The sequence below is a fragment of the Felis catus genome, chromosome E2 (genome assembly GCF_018350175.1).
Source record: "Felis catus isolate Fca126 chromosome E2, F.catus_Fca126_mat1.0, whole genome shotgun sequence".
Taxonomy (NCBI): Eukaryota; Metazoa; Chordata; class Mammalia; order Carnivora; family Felidae; genus Felis; species Felis catus.
Window position 1 is genome coordinate 5,861,619 of NC_058382.1, and position 23,384 is coordinate 5,885,002.

At 40.2% G+C, this 23,384-nt stretch overlaps 1 protein-coding gene and 1 pseudogene across 9 annotated transcripts in view; both read left to right on the forward strand.

Annotated features, from left to right (window-relative positions):
• Window positions 3,939-4,194, forward strand: FELCATV1R-PS15 (vomeronasal 1 receptor felCatV1R-ps15 pseudogene; annotated as a pseudogene).
• Window positions 6,404-23,384, forward strand: part of LOC102900272 (zinc finger protein 677-like) — a 63,087-nt gene continuing 46,106 nt past the window's right edge. For 3 of the 9 annotated variants that reach the window (XM_045046237.1, XM_045046236.1, XM_045046239.1), the window contains exons 1-3: window positions 6,413-6,530; window positions 9,104-9,165; window positions 12,113-12,266. In XM_045046237.1, coding sequence (XP_044902172.1) covers window positions 9,151-9,165; window positions 12,113-12,266 — 169 coding nt within the window. In that variant the 5' untranslated portion in view covers window positions 6,413-6,530; window positions 9,104-9,150. Of the gene's footprint in view, window positions 6,531-9,103; window positions 9,166-12,112; window positions 12,267-17,773; window positions 21,618-23,384 lie in introns of those variants that run through there. The other 6 variants (XM_045046240.1, XM_045046235.1, XM_045046241.1 and 3 more) reach the window with 4 other exon arrangements.

Below are 23,384 nucleotides of genomic sequence, written 5' to 3' on the forward strand. Positions count from 1 at the left end.
GGAGGAAGCCAAACCCTGAACTACAGGTTAGTGATTCTGAGACCTCACCTCCCCAAAGAATTGCCGTCATCATGTCAGCTGTAGTGACAATGATAATTTAACACTTGGGGAACTGAGAACGGTTCTGAAAAACTCTTTAATTACCAGGGTCTATTAGAAGTTTCTAGTGAGCGTATCCAAAGGGATCGTTGGAGTGTTTGAGAGCGACTCTTCCTTTTCCATTATTCCTGCAAGCAGACAGGGTGTCCCATGGAAGGAGGAAATGCTGAGGTCTGAGCCATGAAAGACCAGCCGAGAAGCACACGTGCCTCATTGGATTGTGTGCTTCCCTGAGAATTTCTTTTACCCCAGTCTAATTCTTTGTTACTCCTCACACCCAAGTACCACCACCATTTAAAACTTATGGGCAGAGAGAAAGAATCCTACAAATGACTCAAGAAGGATTTTTCTATTTAAAAATTCTTCAATATCTGCAGTACATTTTAAATCTTCAATAAATGCAAATAAAGAACATGATGTCAATACATGAGATTTAAAAATATTTGTCCCACTTCCCCAACTCAAAACAAGTTAACTAGAAAGCCTATATAAAAATGGACATTTTTTAGGACTATACGTTTAAAAAAATTTTTTTAATGCTTATTTATTTTTGAGAGAGAAACAGAGTGTGAGCAGGGAGCAGGCAGAGAGAGAGGGAGACACAGAATCCCAAGTAGGCTCCAGGCTCTGAGTTGTCAGCACAGAGCCTGACATGGGGCTCGAGCCCACAAATCATGAGATCATGACCTGAGCTGAAGTGGGTCGCTAAACGGACTCAGCCACTCAGGCGCCCCTCTAGGACGATACATTTTATCAAAATTGATTTCAGTAAGATAAGGAGTCCAAACAGACTAATATTCATAGAGAAAAGGAAGACATTTATCAGAGTCCCTCACAAATAAAAGCACCCAGATTCTTCCATTCTTTTAAATAGCAGATAAGCTAATGCTACTTACTCAATTCAAGAGCACCAGAGAAGAAATAAAATTTCCAAATTATCTTTTTATGTCAAATAAAATTCTGATACTAAAACATCCTAAAGTTGGTACCGAAAAGACTGGCACAGAAAGATCTCACGTCTGCTTAGATATGGTACCATGTAAAATAAATATAGGCAAAACCCCTGAAAATAATCTAAAAATATGATGACCAAGTGAAATTTATGTCTGGAATTCAAGAATGATTCACTATTAGGAAATTCATTAATATAAGTTCATCATATTTGTGAAGATAAATCAAGAAACTTACTCATAGTTACAAAAATATTATTTGGAAGAATTCAACATGGAAGAATGTGGAATCAAAATACTCAAAATTAGGAATTTCTTTAGGATCTTTCCAACTTGGCAAAATGAAGTCCTGTTCTTGCTCTTAGGGAAGCCCTAGAGATAGTCCACTAAGGCCAGAAAAACCACAGTAAAAAAAGTACATGATCACCCATTGTATTCATTTATCATTATATTAGAGGTTTAGCTAGGGCAATTGATGTATGTGTGTATTTATATTTTTATTATTTATTATTATTATTTTAAAATATAGTTTATTGTCAAATTTGGCTAACACAGTGTGTAAAGTGTGCTCTTGGGTTTTGGGGTAGATTCCCCTGGTTCATTGCTTACATATAACACCCAGTGCTCATCCCAGCAAATGCCCTTCTCAATGCCCATCACCCATTTTCCCCTCCCCCCATCCCCTCAGTTTGTTCTCTGTATTCAAGAGTCTTTTATGGTTTGCTTCCCTCCCCCTCTGTAACTATTATTTTTCCCCTTCTCTTCCCCCATGGTCTTCTGTTAAGTCTCTCAAGATCCACACATGAGTGAAAACATACGATATCTGTCTTTCTCTGACTGACTTATTTCACTCAACATAATACCTTCCAGTTCCATCCACGTTGCTGCAAATGGCAGGATTTCATTCTTTCTCATTGCCAAGTAGTATTCCATTGTATATATAAACCACATCTTCTGTATCCATTCATCAGTTGATGGAAATTTAGGCTCTTTCCATAATTTTAGCTAGGGCAATTTAAAATGGCAGAGGAATTAGAAACAAAGATGTAGAACTATGTTTGCAGATGATACAAGCATACCTCTAGAAACACAATAGAAAATTCACTATGAGAAATAATTCAGGAAGATAATAGGATATAATACTGATATGCAAAAACAATAGGCTTTTTGTACATAGGCTATTTTTTTGAAGATTTTATTTTTAAGTAATCTCTACACACAACATGGGGCTTAATCTCACGATTCTGTGATCAAGAGTTGCAAGCTCCACCGCCTGAGCCACCCAGGCGCCCCTGTACATAGGATATTTTTATACAATGGCCTATGTATGACAAATAATCATTTACAAGTTATAGTAGCAGGGCCTGCAATTACAAAAGTGTAATGTAAAATGGGGTCGTGTGGGTAGCTCAGTTGGTTGAGCATCCGACTTCAGCTCAGGTCGTGGTCTCGATTCCTGGGTTCAAGCCCCAAGGGGGGGCTCTGTGCTGACAGCTCAGAGCCCGGAGCCTGCTTTGGATTCTGTGTCTCCCTCTCTCTCTCTGCCCCTCCCCCACTTGTGTGCACTCTCTCAAAAATAAATAAATAAATAAACGTTTAATGAAAAAATGTAACATAAAATGAAATAGGGACACATGGGCGGCTCAGTCAGTTGAGCGCCTGACTCTTGATTTCAGCTCAGGTAGTGATCCCAGGGTTGTGGGATCCCGCCTTGCTGAACATGGAGCCTGCTTGGAATTCTCTCTCTTTCTCTGTCTGCCCCTCTTCCCTGCCTTTGCACTCTCTCTAAATAAATAAATAGCTTTAAAATATGAAATTAACTAGGAATGAATCTAACAAAAATGTGTAAGACCTATATGGGGGAACCAATAAAACATTCCTGTAATATATGAAAGTAGAAATAAATGAATGTAAATTTACATCATGTTCTTGGGTAGAAAAACTCAATATTATAAAAAGACGAGTTCTTCATCTAATTTATGAGTTTAATTCGATCCTGACATAGATACCCTCAGTTAGTTTTTTGAACTAGCAATGTTACTGCAAAGATCTTACAGAATAAAGAACAAATAAGAATAGCCACAAAAACTAAAGAAAAGAACACCAAAATGAGTATCGTTATTTTTATGATATGTTTATTTATGAACAGATTATTACATCAGTGACGTTAAAAATTCACAAGTAGGGGCGCCTGGGTGGCACAGTCGGTTAAGCGTCCGACTTCAGCCAGGTCACGATCTTGCGGTCCATGAGTTCGAGCCCTGCATCAGGCTCTGGGCTGATGGCTCGGAGCCTGGAGCCTGTTTCCGATTCTGTGTCTCCCTCTCTCTCTGCCCCTCCCCCGTTCATGCTCTGTCTCTCTCTGTCCCAAAAATAAATTAAAAACATTGAAAAAAAAATTAAAAAAAAAATTCACAAGTATGCCAAAGTGCATAAGAAAACTTAATAACCAGCAAAAACTGTAGTAGGGATAACATCATTAATGCTTGGTATTTGGGAAATGAGAATTCCAATCAAAATGATAATAAATGGTCTTATTCTTCACATCCTACAGCGGGGTCAAAAGAGAAGTCTATATGGTAAAAAATAATTAAAAATGGTCAAATTCCTTCCTAAGACCTGCTTCTCAAGCACCTGACTGTGCCCAACCTCTGGTTAATTGTCTTTTTAAAAAATTTTTTTAAATATTTTTATTTTTTTTTTGGAGACACAGAGGGACAGAGCATGAGCAGGGGAGGGGCAGAGAGAGAGGGAGACACAGAATCCAAAGAAGGCTCCAGGCTCTGAGCTGTCAGCAGAGCCCGATGCAGGGCTTGAACTCACGGAGTGGGAGATCATGACCTGAGGTGAAGTCGGACGCCCAACCAACTGAGCCACCCAGGCGCTCCTGGTTCATCATCTTTAAAGAAGTCCCTCAGCAACAGATTTGGGTTGAAAAACATCCTCAATGAGTTTTGATGCATATTGTTTTGTATGTTCAGAGTTGCCAGTGGTGTATCTATTGGTTCCACCTGCTTCTTGAGTGTCTTCCAGAACATCATGATGGTCCCAGAAACTCCAAGATGTCAGAACTTAAAATAAAAGCTCTACGCGCCTCTCTAACAATCAGCGGCTGGATCCTAACTGTGGGGGTAAATACCACTTTCTCTCTTCTTGTGACTGAGAATGAACAGTGGAAACATCACAAAGAAGTTTGACTGGGATTGCTGAATAACAAGATCACACAATCACCATTTGCCTTACTTTTAACTTCCTTCCTGTCGGCCATTTAGGATTCATGATCTGGGCCAGCATCTCCATAGTTTTCAAGCTCTTAAGATATAAACAGTGGTCCAGCACATTCACAGGAACAACATCTCCAGAATTTCCCTGGAAGTGAGGGTTACCCAAGGCATGCTTGTCTTGATAAGCACCTTTGTATCATTTTAAGCTCTCTCTTCCACCTTTTCATTTCATTTGGCTCTTTCTGAAAATCCCTGTTGGTGGGTGCTGAACCCCTCTGTCCTAATCACCCCATGGTTTTTTAACAATCAGCCCTTTTGTTCTCTGGAGCCCTGACCTTATTGTGTCCAGGGTCATCTCTGCATGCTGCAGAAGGAATACACAACCTTCTAAAATGACAAGATACCTATAAACTATTGTAAACTGTTAAAGAATGTGTAGTCATGTGTTCATTCACTCCTTGCAGAGATTTAAGCACTGGAGGGGGCAGTCACATAATAGAGAGGATGTGAAAAGCAAATGCAGCCATCACCTCCTTCAGAATTTCCACAGGAAACAGAAGAGGAGTTATTAACTTGCATATTTCCTATTAGACATTATTAAGAGTGGATATGATACTACTGAAAATGTGAAAACCTAGTTTTACAATTTGCTTGTATTATTCACATATAGAATAGATATCCTTATCACATGTCTCTGGAATTATTTCAAAACCAGTATTTCGTCACTACTAGGAAAAGTTAAATATCTCTGAAAGAGTACACCTTTTAGAAGCTACGTTATCTGCCTTTGGTACCAAGCATTCAGAAACAGAAAACAAAAAGATCAGTTAAAATATTGAATTTTGGGGGCACCTGTGTGGCTCAGTTGGTTAAACCTCGGACTCTGGGTTGTGACTCATATCAGGATCTCAGAGTTTGTGAGATCCAGCCCCAGTAGGGGCAGGGGCTCTGCTCAGAGCCTGGTTGGGATCCTCTCTCTGTCTGCCTCTCCCTTGCTTGCGTTCTCTCCCTTGCTCTCTCTCTCAATATAAATAAACGTTTTTAAAAATTTTAATTTTCAAGTGAAAAATAGTTGTCCAAAATAACTGAGAACAAGGATCCTTAAGATTGGAATTGCAGTGATATTTAGTAATTAATGGCTTAAGCAAAATATAGATGTCATATGGTAGATCTCAAAGGCGTTTGGATTTATAATTCATCTCAAGAGGCGTGGATTCGAATATCAAATTTAAAGAGAGAGAGAAATTAATGCACACCCATAGAGGCAGAAATGTTTGTTCTTTTAAAGCACCGTGCCAGCCCTCCGCCCCCACAGCCCAGGGCCTGGAGGGGAACGCCAGGGAAGGCAGTTCAGCGAATGGAGAGCAGAAGTGACAATTCAGTGAAAAGCTCAGTTAATACCAAGCTGCACATTCCCCACAGAACAGTTGTGTGTGTGTTTTTTTTAATGTTTATTTTATTTTTGAGAGAGAGTGAGACAGAGTGCGAGCAGGGTAGGGGCAGAGAGAGAGAGAGAGGGAGATACAGATCCGAGGTAGGCTCCAGACCCTGAGATGTCAGCACAGAGTCCAATGGTGGGCTTGACCCCACAACCCGGGGATCATGACCTGAGCTAAGTAGAGGCTTAACCTACTGAGCCACTGAGGCTCACCCTCACAGAAGAGTTTTGCATGTCTCATTCTAGCGTCCATCACCCACACTGACCACCCCGGATTTTGGTACATTAAACAAGGAGTTGTCAGGTGGGTCTCATTCGCCCCACGAGGATCCCCGATCCTAGGTCCCCGCGCTGTTCCGCCTCCCTCACTGGCGTGCGTCTCCACCACTCGTTACAAATGTTTTCCTGCGCACCGGGCTCAACTTGTCAAACACAGTCGCTCCCAACAGAAGCGGCCCACCCTTCCCCTAAGGTTGTACCCAGCCTGGCTCCAAACGACACCAGGGGGATTGTAAGGAATCCAAAAGCACGACGCGAACCCGCCGGGCAGGAAGGACGCACGGGCAGAAACCCGGAGGAGGATGGCCTGCGGGGCGGGATCCAGCGCGCCTCGGCCCCGCCCCACATGCCACGCCCCCGACCCGCCTCGGCCCCGCCCCGCCGCGCACGCGCAAGAGCGCTTTCCCGCAAACCCGGAAGCGGATCGAGCAGAGAAGGGGCGCGCTCGGGTGAGTGAGTCTCCTGTTTTGCTGGTTGGTTCCAGGGCTCGCGCTCCTCAGGCCCCTGCTCACAGCCAGGTTTCGGGGGTCGCCTGGCAAGGTAGAATCCTTGAACCCACTCGTCGTTCTCGCTGGGAGTTCGTCCCTTTCGCCTCTCGCGGCGTGGCCATAAGACGTTCCGAGCCCAGTCAGTCGGTGCGGGTCACGGGCGTCTGCGTTCGTTTCCGGTTAAAATCTCTCTGAGGCACGTTGGGGCCCAGCCTTTATGCTTTTGGCCCTTACACACCCCAGTCGCCTTGCCGGTGGTTTTCCTGCTCAGAACCTTTCTCTGACTCCCGAGTCTCCCCCCGGCCCCCACCCCCCACCCCCAACCGCGTCGAGCACAGTCGTCACTAGGGAGGTGGATGCACGCCCTTCGCCCCGCCGCAGGGAGGGCAGAGTGGGGGCAGAGATGGCGGGGAAAGACGCAGAAATCTGCGGAGTCAGAAAGTGTGGGAAGAACGGCGGGGATTGAAACAGAGGCTGCAGCAGAGTGGGGTCACACGGTTGGAGGAGGAATAGCGAGGGAGGGAAACGGAAATGGACAAAAAGATTGAGGAGAAACAAGGACACAGAGAGACTTACACAGAGAGCAAAACACATGGTGGTCTCAGACAAAGCACAGGACCCAAACCCAGGTGAATACTGAATTGACTGGGTATGGGATGTTACGTTGTGACGTACTGATTTGTGGCCCTATGACCTCATTACTCTAAAATGTGGTGAATTGTTCCAGTTATGCAGGAGAGATTGCGAGTTGTGACACCTGGTGTTTGAGGCATCTGCCCTTTCTAAGTATTGCATCAGAAGATAATGCCATTTGCAACCCCTACTCATCTAGAGGGCAGAGGCCTAGCTCAGTCAGTCAATGGGGGAAGACTTTCTGTAATCACATGGTGCTTTTTATAGTGGCCATCATTAACAGTACTGTTTCTCTCCCTTTTTTTTTATGGCTCATGGCATTCTTTTCTAAATTTGATGTATCCTCTATATCTTTAATCATAATCCATTGGATAGCTTTTTAATTTCCAGATTATTTTACCTCTTAATTTTATCGTTCAGATTATGAGTTTTACATGCTTTCTACTCTGTCATATATTGGAAGTATTCTTGGATGTCTGGCAAATAACTTTATAGTATTTAATCACACATCCGTTAAGGATGTTGATAATCTTTTAACACTCAAAGCTAGTTCAGCCAGTTAATTTAATATTCAGCAGTTCTCTTCTTCCCTTAAGTCATCTTTTAAATTTCCTAGTTCTGAGCTGAAGTCTCCAACTAGGTAGATGTTCCCCTCAAGTCCCCTTTGTCTTTTCTTTTTCTTTTTATTAAAAAAATTTTTTTTTAATGTTTATTTATTTTTGCGAGAGAGAGACACACACACACACAGAGTGTGGGTGGGGGAGGTGCAGAGAGAGAGGGAGGACAGAATCCAAGGCAGGTTCCAGGCTCTAAGCTGTCAGCACCGAGCCCAACTCGAGTCTCAAAGTCATGATCCACGAGATAGTGACCCGAGCCAAAGTTGGTCGCTTAACTGACTGAGCCACGCAGGCATCCCCCCTTTGTCTTTTCTGTACACATGTTCATAATACAGAGATTGCTCAGACCTCATCCCCACAGGTGACCCTTTTTCATGTTTTCCAGGACTTGTAACTATTTGTAATTTCATATAGTTTTTCTGGAAAAGAGGAATTAAATGCTTGGGTTTGATTACACCCATGAAAGAGAAGCTTCTCTTGTTTCAGGAATGTGAAACGTTATGATCTGGAATTAGGACAAGCCCTTTCCACTTAAACATGTCAAGGCCACCATTTCAGAATTTACTTATACCCAGTTCTGCTCACCCAACTCAGACTTGTTAAGGGTAACTTCATAAATAATTTCCCCCTCTGACCCGCATTTTACTCACCTTTAACATGAGACAATAGACCAAGAATTCTGAACCTGAGCTAATAAGACGCTTGGAATGATTTTCAAAATTGGGTGTGTGTTTGGCAGTTTTTTGGGAGAGTGTGTGCAGTTATCATTAGAGTTTCAATGTGACCCAGTTCCAAAAATAATGAAAACCACTAAGAAAGAGGCAGGAGCATAGTCTCAGAGACAGAGGCTTGCTTCTGTCAGCCCCACCCTCTCTGTGTATCCTAGCTAAAGCTTAAAAATTTGATTGTGTCGTCTCTTGACATTAAACCCTCTTACAGCTTCCCATCACCATCAGGACAAAGATCTAAACTCAGAGTGTAGTTACCAGGGCATTCTGGAGCTGGGGTGGCCCTTAAGTGTTGTTCCAAATTAATGGAATGGACAGGCTTTTATGCCCTGTGTCAACCAGTCATTGTATGCTGGGAGGAGCCCAGAACTTGAGTGAGGCAATTCCTTTTGGTCAAGTGCCAGACAGAGGACAGTGTAGTTGCAGTGGAGTGTATTTGAGCAGGGGAGGGCTTCCTGAAGAAATGGGTGAAAAATACACTTGTTGAAATTTATATAGGACTTTATTATCCCTGCATGCCTCCTGTTGCAATGGGCAGCAAAGGACTGTCTTTCTCCTAAGTTACAACTCTCACCAAATGTATATTGTGGTAGATGAAGGGGTTATGTTGATTCTAAACATTAAACAGCATACTTTTTGTCACACAGTATAAACTTACCTGAGAAAGAAGACCAGAAGAGGGAAAAAAGGAGGAATGACTCTTTTCCAGGTAAAAGTCATAATTTTGTTGGTTGTTCTTTTTCCTAAAATGTTACATTTTGGACTTGTTAATATTCTCTGTCTCAGAGGTATCTGGCCTACAATGTTACTCACACCCAGGGCCTTCTCTCATCTCCATTTGGATTCCATCTCACTGTGACCCAGTGACGTGGAACTTGGGAAGATGCCCCTTTTAGGTGGTCATGCTGTAAAGGACTTTCTATGCAGGCAAGGACTGGAGATGGGAAGTGGGCTCTGTGGTGTCCATGAGTTTGGGTAGTAAGGATTCTTCAGAGACTCCTTCTAGATGCCCTTTCAGGTCATATAAACCAGAATTAAAGAGATTATATACGTAAGTGATGTGTTAATGTGCACAAGTACCTGAGAAACCCTGGAAAATAAGACTGATGGGGGAAATTTCCTTTGTTTCTACAAATGCCTTTTGATGTTAAACAAGGGAGTCAGTGTGCTTCTGACTCCAAAATATAAGTACTTTGGACTAGAATGGGAAGTTCAAACTAGGAATAAGGAATAGAGAGGGTGTTTTGTTTTGTTAACATAGATTTAAACTGTAGACTCAACAAATTTGTTTAACAGTAAATGTTTTTTAAATTATTTATAGCACATCCATCTCATAAAGACCATGGTGTTCTTTTAGGAACCCTTATGCCACAGATCTTTTAGATAAAAATGTTTATAATTTAGCCAGACATAGCAGAACTTTCTGTCATCAGAAGAGGATGTTGCTCAATTTCATTTTGCAAATTATTTTTAAGTGTTTTTTTTTTGTTGTTGTTGTTGGTATAAACCCCTCTAGTGTATATGTTTTTTTGGTTTCAATTCCATACAGTGATGCAGTTTAGAAACTCAGTAGTAAAATATCCCCTTCCCTGTCATATCTTCCACCATCACTGATTGTCTTCATTGGCAACGGATGTTCTCTTTATTGCAAATCTTGTAAAAGTGGATTTATATATTGTAATGTGATTTAGAAAATATTTTTCAGTAAATGTTCTATCCTGGTATTTTATTCTGCAAATTGAAATATTTACATACCACATGTCTTCAAATTATTTTCTTGTTAGTGAACATAGAGGTAACCGCTTTTTTAGACCCTCATTGGAACATTCTCTAAATGAAGATACATGGGTCCTTTACAATCTCTTACGGTTTTGAAGAACGCCATGGTCACCGTTTCTGAGCAGGCCAACTTCACTACAGATATCTAAGGATATTTTAAGATTGTACATCTTAAGCATGATTACCAGGTTAATGATGGTCTTTCTGAGGAGTCACAGGCATTCCACTTAGTAAAGATTTTAAATCAACTGTCTTGAACATCCTCAGCTAAAGGGAAATGTGGAAGAGAACTAAGAGGTAGGAGAACAATGTTTCAACAAATAGAAAATATCAGTAAAGAGATATAAATTATAATAAAGGGATGGAATAGAAATTCTGGAGCTCTGGGCGCCTGGTGGCTCAGTCGGTTAAGTGTCCGAGTTCAGCTCAGGTCATGATCTCACGGTCCGTGAGTTCGAGCCCCGAAATGAAAACATAGAGGTAAATCTTCATGACCTTAGGGTTGGCAGTGGATTTTTATATATGATACCAAAAGCAAAAGAGAAAATGACTAAGTAGATAAATAGGTCATCAGCACAATCATGTGCTGAAGGACATTATCACATAAGTGAAACAGTCTACCAAAAGGGAGGAAATAATTGCAAATCACAAATCTAGTAAGGGTGCAGAACCTAGAAATATATGAAGAACTTCTACAACTCAACAACCAAAATACAAAGAGCCCAATTTGTAAAATAGTCAAAGTATTTTAATAGACGTTTCTCCATAGAAGATATACGAATGAAACAAGCACAAGAAGAGGTGTTCAATGAAAGTCGTCATTAGTAAGATGCAAAGTCAAAACCAAATGAGTTTCGACGTTTATTTATTTTTGGGACAGAGAGAGACAGAGCATGAACGGGGGAGGGGCAGAGAGAGAGGGAGACACAGAATCGGAAACAGGCTCCAGGCTCTGAGCCATCAGCCCAGAGCCTGACGCGGGGCTCGAACTCCCGGACCGCGAGATCGTGACCTGGCTGAAGTCGGACGCTTAACCGACTGCGCCACCCAGGCGCCCCAAAACCAAATGAGTTTCATTTCACACCCACTAGGATGCCTGTTGTGAAACAACAACAACAACAACAAATAAATGTTGGTAAAGATGTGGAGAAATTAGAATCACAGCACATTGCTGTCAAACTGTTGCAGCTGCTGTGGAAAAGAGTGTGGCCAATTCTCAAAGTATTAAACCATGTGACCCAGTAATTCCACTCCTAGGTGTATATCCCAAAGAATTGAAAACAGATATCCAAACTTACTGCACTTGAAAGTTCATAGCAACTTATTAACATCAGCCAAATGTGGTAACAACCAAATGCCCATCAGTAGTTGAGTGAATATGGTCAGTCCTATGGAATACTCTACAGGCAGAGGAAAGGAAATGTACCACTGATACATACTATATTATGGATGAACCCTAAACATTATTCTACATGAAAGAAGGCAGATGCAAACAGTCACATTTTTGATACCATTCCACTTACATGAAAAGACCCAAAATCGGTAAATCCATAGAGACAAAGCATTAGTGGTTGCCAGGGACTGGGGAATAGGAAGCACCTGTTAATGGGTAAAGGATTTCGTTTGGGGATGATAAAAATGTTTTTGATCTAGACAGGTGATGTTTGTGCAACACTGTGAATTCACTAAATGCCACAGAGTGGTACTTTAAAATGGCAAAATAGTACTTTAAAATGGCTAATTTTATGTTAATTGTAGCTCTTCAAAATTATCTTGCACGGATCAAAGGGCACTCACTCCAGCCAAGTCGGTCTTTACATGTCTCTGCTTCTCTAATTTTGTGTCTGTCTACTTGGTGAAATGTGTTTTTATTTCAGGGATGGTTAACATTCAGGGATGTGGCCATAGAATTCTCTCAGGAGGAGTGGGAGTGTCTGGACCCTGCTCAGAGGGCCTTGTACAGGGACGTGATGCTGGAGAACTACAGGAACCTGGTCTCCCTGGGTGAGGATGACTTCTCTCCAGAAGTTGGTAATTAACTTTTTATGTCTTTGCATTTTCTATTGAGAGCCCCTGACTTGATCATAGGAGTTTCAAATCCCTATTCTTTTTTTTTTTTTTTTAATTTTTTTTTTCAACGTTTATTTATTTTTGGGACAGAGAGAGACAGAGCATGAACGGGGGAGGGGCAGAGAGAGAGGGAGACACAAAATCAGAAACAGGCTCCAGGCTCTGAGCCATCAGCCCAGAGCCTGACGCGGGGCTCGAACTCACAGACCGCGAGATCGTGACCTGGCCGAAGTCGGACGCTTAACCGACTGCGCCACCCAGGCGCCCCAAATCCCTATTCTTAAGAGAGTGATTGCAGCTGTTTTTATTGAGAATGGAAAGTTCATAATGTAGTAAATGGACTCTAACTTCCCTTTTCTTCAGAAGTTCTGCATTCCTGCTTATTTAGGTAGTTGCAGAACATTAGCAGTCAGAAAACCTTAAGGGAGGGAACTGGTGATAAGGAACATTGGGTGTTGTACGTAAGTGATGAATCACTAAATTCTGCTCCTGAAACCAGTATTACACGTTAACTAACTAGAATTTAAATAAAAATCTGGGAGTCGGGAATAGGATTTAAAACCCTTAAATTCTTGGAGCACCTGGATGGCTCACTCAGTTAAGTGTCTGACTTCAGCTCAGGTCATGATCTCACTGTTCCCAGGTTTGAGCCCTGCATCGAGTTCTGTGCTGCCAGCTCAGAGCCTAGAGCCTGTTTCAGATTCTGTGTCTCCCTCTCTGTCTTTCTGCCCCTCCCCTGCCCATGCCTTCTCTCTCTCTCTCTCTCTCTCTCTCTCTCTAAAAAAATAAAAAACATTAAAAAAAAATTTAAACCCTGAGGGGCGCCTGGGTGGCGCAGTCGGTTAAGCGTCCGACTTCAGCCAGGTCACGATCTTGTGGTCCGTGAGTTCGAGCCCTGCATCAGGCTCTGGGCTGATGGCTCGGAGCCTGGAGCCTGTTTCCGATTCTGTGTCTCCCTCTCTCTCTGCCCCTCCCCCGTTCATGCTCTGTCTCTCTCTGTCCCAAAAATAAATAAAAAACATTGGGAAAAAAAATTAAAAAAAAAAAATTTAAACCCTGAAAATTCTTAGTAAAGTCAAATTTCACGGACATCTTTAAAGATACGGCTCAGAGACAATAAAGTTGGGGAAAAAAAGGAAACCTTATGGCGAATTTTTTAAAATATCTGATTCTGTGGTCTTGCCCTTGTGCTTTTGGTTTAGTAGTTCTTGCAAGAGAACCAGATCTCTGCATACCTAAAATACCCATTAAGCATTTAGGTAGGTAGTTGACTAAGTTTTGAAATAGGTTTCTACACCCACATATACTGAATGTCTGTCCTTGTTTGCTGAACAAAGAGCTGGGAATGTGTTCTGGAAGAGCAAAGCAGATCATGTTCTGTTTTTCATTATAAACGGAAATCTCTTCTTGAGCTGAATATCATCTCCATTTTGGAAGAAGGGAAAGAGCGCTGGACTGTGGAAAGTGAAGTGAAGATAGGGGAACATCCAGCGGGTGGGAATGTATTGGGGTATGAGCACAAGTCAGAGCTCAGGTGCACAGAGAGTAAGCTGCTCCAGTAAATACTGTTTGGGAACGATTTGTGGAACAATACAAGTTTATTTCTTGTGAGCTTTCAAAGGAAATCCTTCCTCACCCACACACACTTCTCTTTGTTATTCAGATGTATATATCAAATGTGTACATGTCTAAACTCCCACTGTTATGACCTACAACACTGTTACCTGGCCCCTCTGACCATACTGGTGCCGTGGTTTGAGAGGAACTGGGATGGCTGTCCCTAAGGAGTCTTTTCCCTGATCCCTCTTGGTTCTCATTCCATACAGGTCAGAGGTGAGGCCTCTGTAGTGCAGACCCCAGGACCTGTTCACTTTCCATTTCCATTTTGTTTCCCTGGGAGAACTTCTCAGGAGACAAACAAAATGTAGTATCTGTCTAATAAAGTAGAGCTAAAGTTTATCTCTTTCTTTCCTGGAACATCCTGGCTTCTTAGGGTCAGGCCATTGTGCATTAATTAGGAGGAAGTCATGATGTGGATAATTCCAAAAAGTGAAAATCCAAAAGTAGATGTAGTTGAAATATAGCACAGCTTACTGACATCTCTAGTTAGCTTTTCTATAGGAAAAACATGTATCATTCCACAGATGTTTATTGCATTCCTGGTATATGCAAAGTCAACATATTGATAAATTTTGGATTGTGGTTTTTGTTTTGTTGGCTTTGGTTTTGGTTGCTTTAAGCACTCAAGAGGCAGCAGCAAGTTTTGATTTTAAGTAATCTCTGCATCCAGCATGGGGTTTGAACTCACAGCCCCCAGGTCAAGGGTTGCATGCTCTACAGACAGAGCCAGCCAGGCATCCCTCTTTTGTTTTTTTTTTTTAACATTTTAATTACTTTCACCCATTTCTGCCACTGTCCTCAACTTCCTGTCTTTAGCAATCACAAATATGTTCTCTTATCTAAAAGGGGTTGTTTTGATTTTTTTAGACTCCACATACAAGAGAAATCATACTGTATTGGTCTTCGACTTCTTCCTTATAGCGTAATGTCCTCAGGATCCATCCATGTTGTCACAAATGGCAAAATTCTGTTCTTTTTTATGGCTGTATAATATTTTGTTGCATATATGCATCTTTATTCTTTCACCCGTCAATGGACATTTGGACTGTTTCTGTATCTCAGCTATTGTAAATAGCACTACAGTGAATATCAGAACACTTCTGTCTTTTTAAGTTAGTATTTTTGTTTTCTTCAGATAAATACTCAGAAGTAGAATTGGTGGATCACACAGTAGTTCTCCTGGCTGCACCAAATTTGGCTCACACCAACAGTGCACAAATTGTCCACCTTGTCACCAACACTGGTTATTTCTTGTCTTTGATAACTGCCATTGTAATAGGTGTGAAGTGATAGCTCACTGTGGTTTTGACTTGCATTTCCCTGATGATGACTGATGTTGAGTATCTTTTTATGGTCCTGATAGTCATCTCTAGGTCTTTGGGAAGTGTCTATTCAGATATTCTGCCCATTTCTTAAATTGGATCATTTGAGCTTTTTTTTGGCTATGTTTGGACCATTAGCCCCTTATCAGATACATGATTTGCTAATATTTCTCTCATTCAGTAGGTTGCCTTTTTGTTGAAAAAGTGTTTCCTTTGCTGTGCAGACACTTTTTAGTTTGATGTAGTCCCTCTTATTTTTGCTTTTGTTCATTTTTCTTTTGGTGTCGAGAGTCAAAAAAAAAAAAAAATCCTGAAGACCTGTGTCAAAGACCTCATTAGACCCTTTCTTCTCTTTTAGAAGTTTTATAGTTTCAGGTCTTAGATTTAAGTCTTTAATCCATTCTGAGTTAAGTTTTGTGTATGGTATCAGACAGTGGTCCAGTTTCATGCTTTTGCCTGTAGCTATCCAGTTATCCCAAACAATCTATTGAAGAGATTGTACTTTACCCATTGTATAGTTATGTCTTCTATGTTGTAAATTAATTGACCATGTCTGTGAATTTATTTCTGAACCCTATTCAGTTCTGTCGATCTATGTGTCTATTTTTATGCTAATACCATACCGTTTTAATTACCACAGCTTTGTAATCAGGGAGTTTGAAATTGGGAATGTGATGCTTTGTTCTTTCTCAGGCTGCTTTGGCCATTCGGGGTCTTTTGTGGTTGCATAAAATTTTAGATTTTTCTATTTTGTGTGTAGGTTTTTATGTCGACAAATTTTCAACTTATTTGTGTAAATACCAAGGAGTATGATTGCTAGATCATATTTAGGAGTATGTTTAATTCTCTAAGAAGCTGCAAACAGTCTTCCAAAGTGGCGTACCATTTTGCATTCCCACCAGCAGTGAATGAGAGTTCTTACTGCTCCATATCCCCACTAGTATTCAGTGTTAGTTTTCTGGATTTTGACCATTCCCATACATGTGGAGTGACAGCTCATTGTTATAACACACATTGTCCTCAACTAAATCTATGGCATTCTTTAAGGTGAGAATTTATGATATCTTGAGAACATACTTTTTTTGTGGTTTTTTAAAGTTACTGCCTTAGTCACAGAAATATCATGAAATTGATTTGCCATAGCTTTTTATATAATAATACATTATTTTGGGGCACCTGGATGGATCAGTCAGTTTAGCATCTGACTCTGGATTTGGGCCCAGGTCATGATCTCACAGTTCAAGAGTTTGAGCTCTGCACTGGGCTCTGTGCTGACAGTGTGGAGCCTGTTTGGGATTCTCCCTCTCTGCCCCTCCCCCACTCTCCTTCTTACTCTAAGTAAATAAACTTTAAAAAATAATTCTTGTATGTGTCTCCTGGAACATGTATATATTAAATAGTTCTCTTGAGTACCTAGAAATGGAATTCATGGGCTATTCAGTTTGATACTTTTCAGAACAAATACTGAAACAGATGTCAGTCTACAGTCTTCCTATAACACCATACTGTCTCCTTTTTTATATTTTCCACTTTCACCTCATACCAATACTATACGTTCTTACAGGATGAGTCCGTATTATGCCTGTTGCTAAATCAGTTCCTTTCACCAAGGTCAGGCGTTTAACTTACAACACAACCATGTTCCCATAGATGTGCAAGCACAAGCACGGTCGCCACATGGCCTGATACTCCTTGGGCTTCACTCTTGCTTTTCTGAATCCAAGTCCTGGCCTTTCCTCAGATTTTTTATTGAGCTAAGAGAACTATACTGGTATCTCCAGGTATATTAGTTTTGAGCACCAAAGCACCTAAGTTTCCACATGATATGCTCCTCCCCACAGTGCAGAAGGACCCCTCTTCATACACAGTACAAGTTGCTGAAGACTGCAACTTGATCTGGTGTTTAATAATAATGTGTGTTTAATAATGTATGAGAATATGATGAAAGAAAGAAGATATTTTAAGAAACCTGTATATTACAATCTAAAAATTGGTAGCTCTAGCAGGTTAAGTTAGTGAGTAATCACAGTTACACAAAATAATAGTCTCTGGAATTCTAAAGAATTCTTCCTTGAGAACTAAAGACAATTTACATTCCATAAGGAACACACAGTAAGAGAAATGAAACATGTGGAGATTCACTAAATTATGAAATATCAGGTTCAGGTGAACACACATTTTTTAAAGATTAAGAATTACGGAAGATAGAAATCTTTATGACTGTATGCACAGTTGTAAAATAGCCGGTTTATAGATGAGCTCTTTAATCATGAAGTATTTCATTATACAGTTATATGGTGAAAAAATATGGATAGTGTATACTGTATGCTTGGAAAAATGACGTTAAGATCAGAGAAACTATTAATATGGAAAAACTTATAAAAAGAAAACTTAAAAATGTTGTATACTACAGTAGTGTTTGACGACCATGCTTGAGAAACTTCCTATGGTCATTATAAAGTGCTATTTTGGTGTGTAATTATGTAATTTAGTAGAAAATATTTACCTTCCAATTCTATTTGGTAGGAAGCCCTTCTGCTGGATTTACAGTCAAGGAATTATCACCAGTAGAGAACATTAATAAAGGAGAATTTTACCACTTAATAATACTGGAGAGAAATGAAAGTCATGGCATCAAGGATTTTGATCTCAAGGAAGTCTGGGAAAATATGCACGAGTTAGAGAGTCAGCGGGAGTATGATGCAAGAAATTACAAAGTAGTGCCTTTGACCCAGGACAAAAAGCTCACTTGTAGAAAAGACCAGCAACTTAATCAGTCCTCAGTTACTCTTCCTGAAAAGCAGAGTGTTTCTGTAAGAAATAATACATACCAGTATTTCATGGATGATGAGCCACTTACAAGGACTTTGTTAAAACGGGATGGTAACAGAAGTGGTTCTGGAAACCAGTACATAAACTGTGTGGAAAATAGAATTGGATTAAGTTTGCAGGCACATCTGGCTGAGCTCCAGAGATTTCACAGCAAGGAGAAAATGTACGAATGTAATCCAACTGAGAAGTCTGTCAGCAATGGTTCCTCAGTCTCACCACTTCAAAGAGTTCCTCCCAGTTCCAAAAACATTTGGAATAAATCTAGGAAGATTTTTAAATATCCTTTGTTACCTGCACAATACAAGACAGCATACACTAGAGGAAAATCTTACAAATGCAATGACTGTGGGAAGACTTTTAGCAAAAGCTCAAACCTCATAAGTCATGAGAGAATTCATTGTGGACAGAGACCTTACAAATGTAATGACTGTGATAAAGCCTTTACATACCGTTCAAATCTTACTCGACATAAGAAAATCCATACTGGAGAGAAACCTTACAAATGTAGCGAGTGTGGCAAAACATTTACCCAATGTGCAAACCTTACTAGGCATCAGATAATACACACTGGAGAAAAACCACACAAATGTAACGTGTGTGACAAGGCTTTTAACCAAAGTTCGAGCCTTATGGCACATCGGAGAATTCATACAGGGGAAAAGCCTTTTAAATGTAATAAGTGTGATAAGGCTTTTATCAAACGTTCAGACCTTTGGTGTCATGAGAGAACTCATACTGGGGAGAAACCTTACAAATGTAGTGAGTGTGGCAAAGCCTTTGCTGAGCGTTCGAATCTTACTCAACATAGAAGAATCCATACAGGACAAAAACCTTATAAATGTAATAAATGTGATAAGGCTTTTATCAAACGTTCAGACCTTTGGGGTCATGAGAGATCTCATGCTGGTGAGAAACCTTACAAATGTAATGAGTGTGCCAAAGCTTTTTCCCATTTTGCAACCCTTAGTACACATAAGAAAATACATACTGGAGAGAAACCACACAAATGTAATGTGTGTGACAAGGATTTTATCCGAAGTTCAAGCCTTAGGAGACATCAGAGAACTCATACAGGAGAAAAATCTTATAAATGTAATAAATATAATAAGGCTTATATCAAACATTCAGACCTTTAGAGTCACGAGAGAACTCCTACTGGAGAGAAACAGATGTAATGAGTGTGGCAAAGCCTTTATGGAGCATTCATATCTTGCTCAGCATAAGAAAATCCATATTGGAGAGAAACCTTATAAATGTAATGAGTGTGGCACAGCTTTTAGTCAATTTGCAAAACTTACTAGGTTTCAGAAAATACATAGTGAAAAGAAACAGTGTAAACCTGATATGTGTGGCAGTGCTTTTATTCAAAACTCAAGCTTTGGGGATCATCAAAGAACTCATAGGAGAAAGAAACCTTGCAAATAAAATGAGCAAGTGTTCAGGCCTTACTCAACATCAGAGATTCCATCATGGAGAGGAACCATATGAAACTAACGTGTGTGGCAAAGTTTGCAACCAGGATTCACACCACACCTGGTATCAGAATATAAATGTCTGAAAGAAAGCACACAAATGGAATGTATGGCAAGGCTTCTCCAAAGCTCATAGCTTGCCAACCATAATTCTTGCTAGAGAAAAACCTTACAAATGTAATGAGTATGATCAACTTTATAAAATTGTACAACTTTGGGGAAGGGGATAAAAATAAGTGAATGGGATTAAGAGGTACAGACTTCCAGTGATAAATGTACAACTTTGTGGTTGCAAGAATTCACATACAATGGAATCCATACCGGTGTGTCATGGTCTTTACTTCAGGAAACACCAAAGATTTCATACTGGAGAGAAACATTACAAATGTAATGAAGGTGATAATTTGTTTACCCGATCCTTTGAAAGGACTACAGTAAGAAAATTCATACTAGGGGGGAACTAGGTTTATTTACAGCATTAACCAATCTTAGATGTTAAATTCCACAGAAAATTAGAATTATTTAAATTCATGAGATGAAGTGTTTCAGTGGGACAAGTATATCTGTGGAAGGACCTAATCATCTTCTGTTTAAATCTTTTTTAAAGATTTTATTTTCCACTCTACACCCATCAAGGGGCTAAAACTGCCAACTCTGAGATCCAGAGTCACATGCTCTTCCGACTGAGCCAGCCAGGCACCCCTATAAATTTTTTTCTAAATCGTTTGATTGTTCTTGAGACTAGATTATTATTGATGACTTATAACCTTAAGTTTGGAATCCTCTGATGTTATACTTTAATTACATGCATTTCATTTGTCCACTGTGATGGTCTCAGAGAATCCTGGATCAGTCAGGTGAAAGGAGCCTGTTTGATTAGGTCGGGTTCAGTAATAGTATATACCCTGGAAGAACTAGGATGCTAATTTTAAGATAAGTTTTAGTATAAATTTGAGAGCATGAGGAGTGGCCAGAAATAGATGTAAAACTATTATCTAAATTGCCATGTTTTCTGTGGTCACAGCCCCTTTTCTAGATTCGTTGGTATGATTGAGAGGCTTTGTTGATTTTATTACAGGGGAGGATTCTCTGTCAGATGATCATGAAACAGTAGGTTGGCACACTGAGAGAATGAGATTTTCACATGAGAATGATAGGTTACTAGGGATGCATGTGTGGTAGAAAAAATGGATGGAGAATGATGGTCTTCCCTCTTTTGAAAGGTGATAGCTGTTGTGTATCATGGATGAGTAAAAATCAGTCTCAAGTTTGGAAACTGAAGAGTAAGTTATAGAGGAGATTTTAATCAAAAGAAGCAAAGTAGGGGCGCCTGGGTGGGTCAGTATGTTGAGAGTCCGGCTGGATTTTGGCTCAGGGTTGTGGGATAAACCGCATTGTTAGGCTCTCTGCTGAATGTGGGGCCTGCTTAAGATCGTCTCTCTCTGCCCTTCTCACCTACTCATGCTCTCTCTGAAAAAAACAAAACAAAAACCTAAAAGTAGTGTGCTTGTGAAAGATTCAAATTTGGCCACTGAAATTCCATTTTGATACTATTGTATTTAGGATACCCTGTGTTTCATAGTGAAACGCTTAGCGAGTGAAAACTTTTGTGTAATGCTGAATGAATCATGTGCTTTCTCTTAGCCCAAGTGCATCCCAACTCATTGGGGCATTTCATAATGAATACTAATAATACATCCTTGGGCTCTCTAGGTTGAATGTGATCCATAACAATTCTTTTCCATGTTAGATTCAAACCTACAGTTTTGGAAATAAATATTCATAAGTTGAATTTGAGAGTTATGCACTCAATAGTATATCCCAGGTGATTTTTTTGGCTCTAATGAAAATACCATAGCAATGCAATTTCAAACTCACCCCCCTACAACCTGCCTTCCCATTCATGAATATACACTGTGTGATTATATTTCTACATGCCTTTTGTGCTGAAATGAGACCCGTGTGTTGTACCTTTACAATAAATGAAAACATAAAAGTCATAGGCATATGAAAAGTATTAGGAACTAAAAGTATTTCAGAGGTAAGAATAAAGGTATCACAATCTATATTTTGTGCTGGAATGCTCAGGGAAATAATTTGAAAATATAAATCTTCATGAGTTTACTGTCAAGAATGGACATACACAATGGGAATCTTTTGATGACTAGAAATCTCACATATTTACCCTCTAAGACATTTTTTGCTAGTTGCACTTGTGCTTACTCCACTGGAACAGGATGTTTGGATGTAAAGAATGATGACTCCCTACAATTAAGTGTTCACAGAATGTTTATTACATAAAGATGCTTTCTCAGAGCAGAGTAGACTTCTCAAGTTCTGAAAATGGCTACAGAAAAGCAGGAATGGTGGCTACTTTGTTATGATGCATACTGTGTGGGGCCAGGGTGATAGTAATTTACAGTGTGAACTTACAACTACTGCCTAGGGAAGGGCCTCTCAGGCTTATCTCCATAATAGTACAAGTAGACAAAATCAATACCTAGTGACTGAAAGAACTAGTCAATTTTGCAGAAGCTTTTCTGCAAGTATCCTTGAATTCTCATGGGTTTATAAGAACAAACATTTATTTCTTCCTCCTATCACATCTATCATTATTCACCCTTCCTTCATTCTGTCATTGAGTCTGGGATTCACAGTAGAACTTAAGTCTATGTGGGACATAACCATTCTTGCACCAGGGAGAAGGGAGGGTTAGAAGAACCAAACAAAGGTTTTAAAGTTTCCATTTACAATTAAAATGTGTCAATCTGCTCACATTGGTCTACTCACATTGGTCAAGCTGTCTATTGGGAAGAAAGTATAATCACCTCAACAAGAAGGAAGGGTTGCCCAAGTCAAGTGGCCAAGTTGATATCAAAGAGCAGAGACATATACTCTCACAAGAGGGTGATAATTAATTGGAAATATTAAAATGTATGATAGTACAACTTCTATCAGAAATCATTTGTCCCTTCTTCGTATTTCACACAAAATACTTTTGTCCCAAAAGAAAAACAAAATTCTACCCAAATGTGACTATGGTCACACATGAGGGTCTTGTAACAGTCTCATGAAATTCCTCTTGGTTGAGACCCTTATGTAGAGTCCTCATTCCTAACATATAGTGGAATAGAAAAAACTCAATAAACCTTCCCATTCAGAAAAGAAATGGAAAGGAGGGACCCCGAATTCTTCTCCATCTCCTAAGGTCTTCCCCTTGTGCCCTGTAGACAAGACCCTCCCCACCCACCTCCAAAAGCTTGCCAAAACCGTGCTCTGTTTGGTTTGAATTGACCTATGTGGCCTGAGCTCAGAACCTCAAAGCATTCCTTTGAGGGACCCTAATAAAAGCATGCGCTCTTGGTCCTGCCCTAGGATCTCTGCCTGCACCCTGCCTTAATCTTCTCACACAAGCCCCATAGGTGTGCAGAAGAGCTCCCCCATGATCTGTGAGTAATAAACTTCTCTACTTTCCCTTATAATCTGTTGAACCATGGCTCACCATCTGACATCTAAGACTCTACCTAATAAATACTAGTACAACAAAGTCACAACAGCAACACCAGGCAATTCTGTCAAACCTACAAAGAATTAACAGAAATTCTCCACAATTTATTTCAAAAAATAGAAGAGTGAATGCTTTTCCCAACTAAATGTATGAGGCCTGTATTAGCATAATTCCAAAACCACACATAAACATTAAGGGTGGGGTGAAGGTGGGGAAGATAACTACCAAGCAAATCCCAAATGAAGGTGCAAAAATTCTTAGCAAAATATTAACAGAAGTCAGCAATACACAGAATTGTACACTATGACTAGATAGATTTATTTGA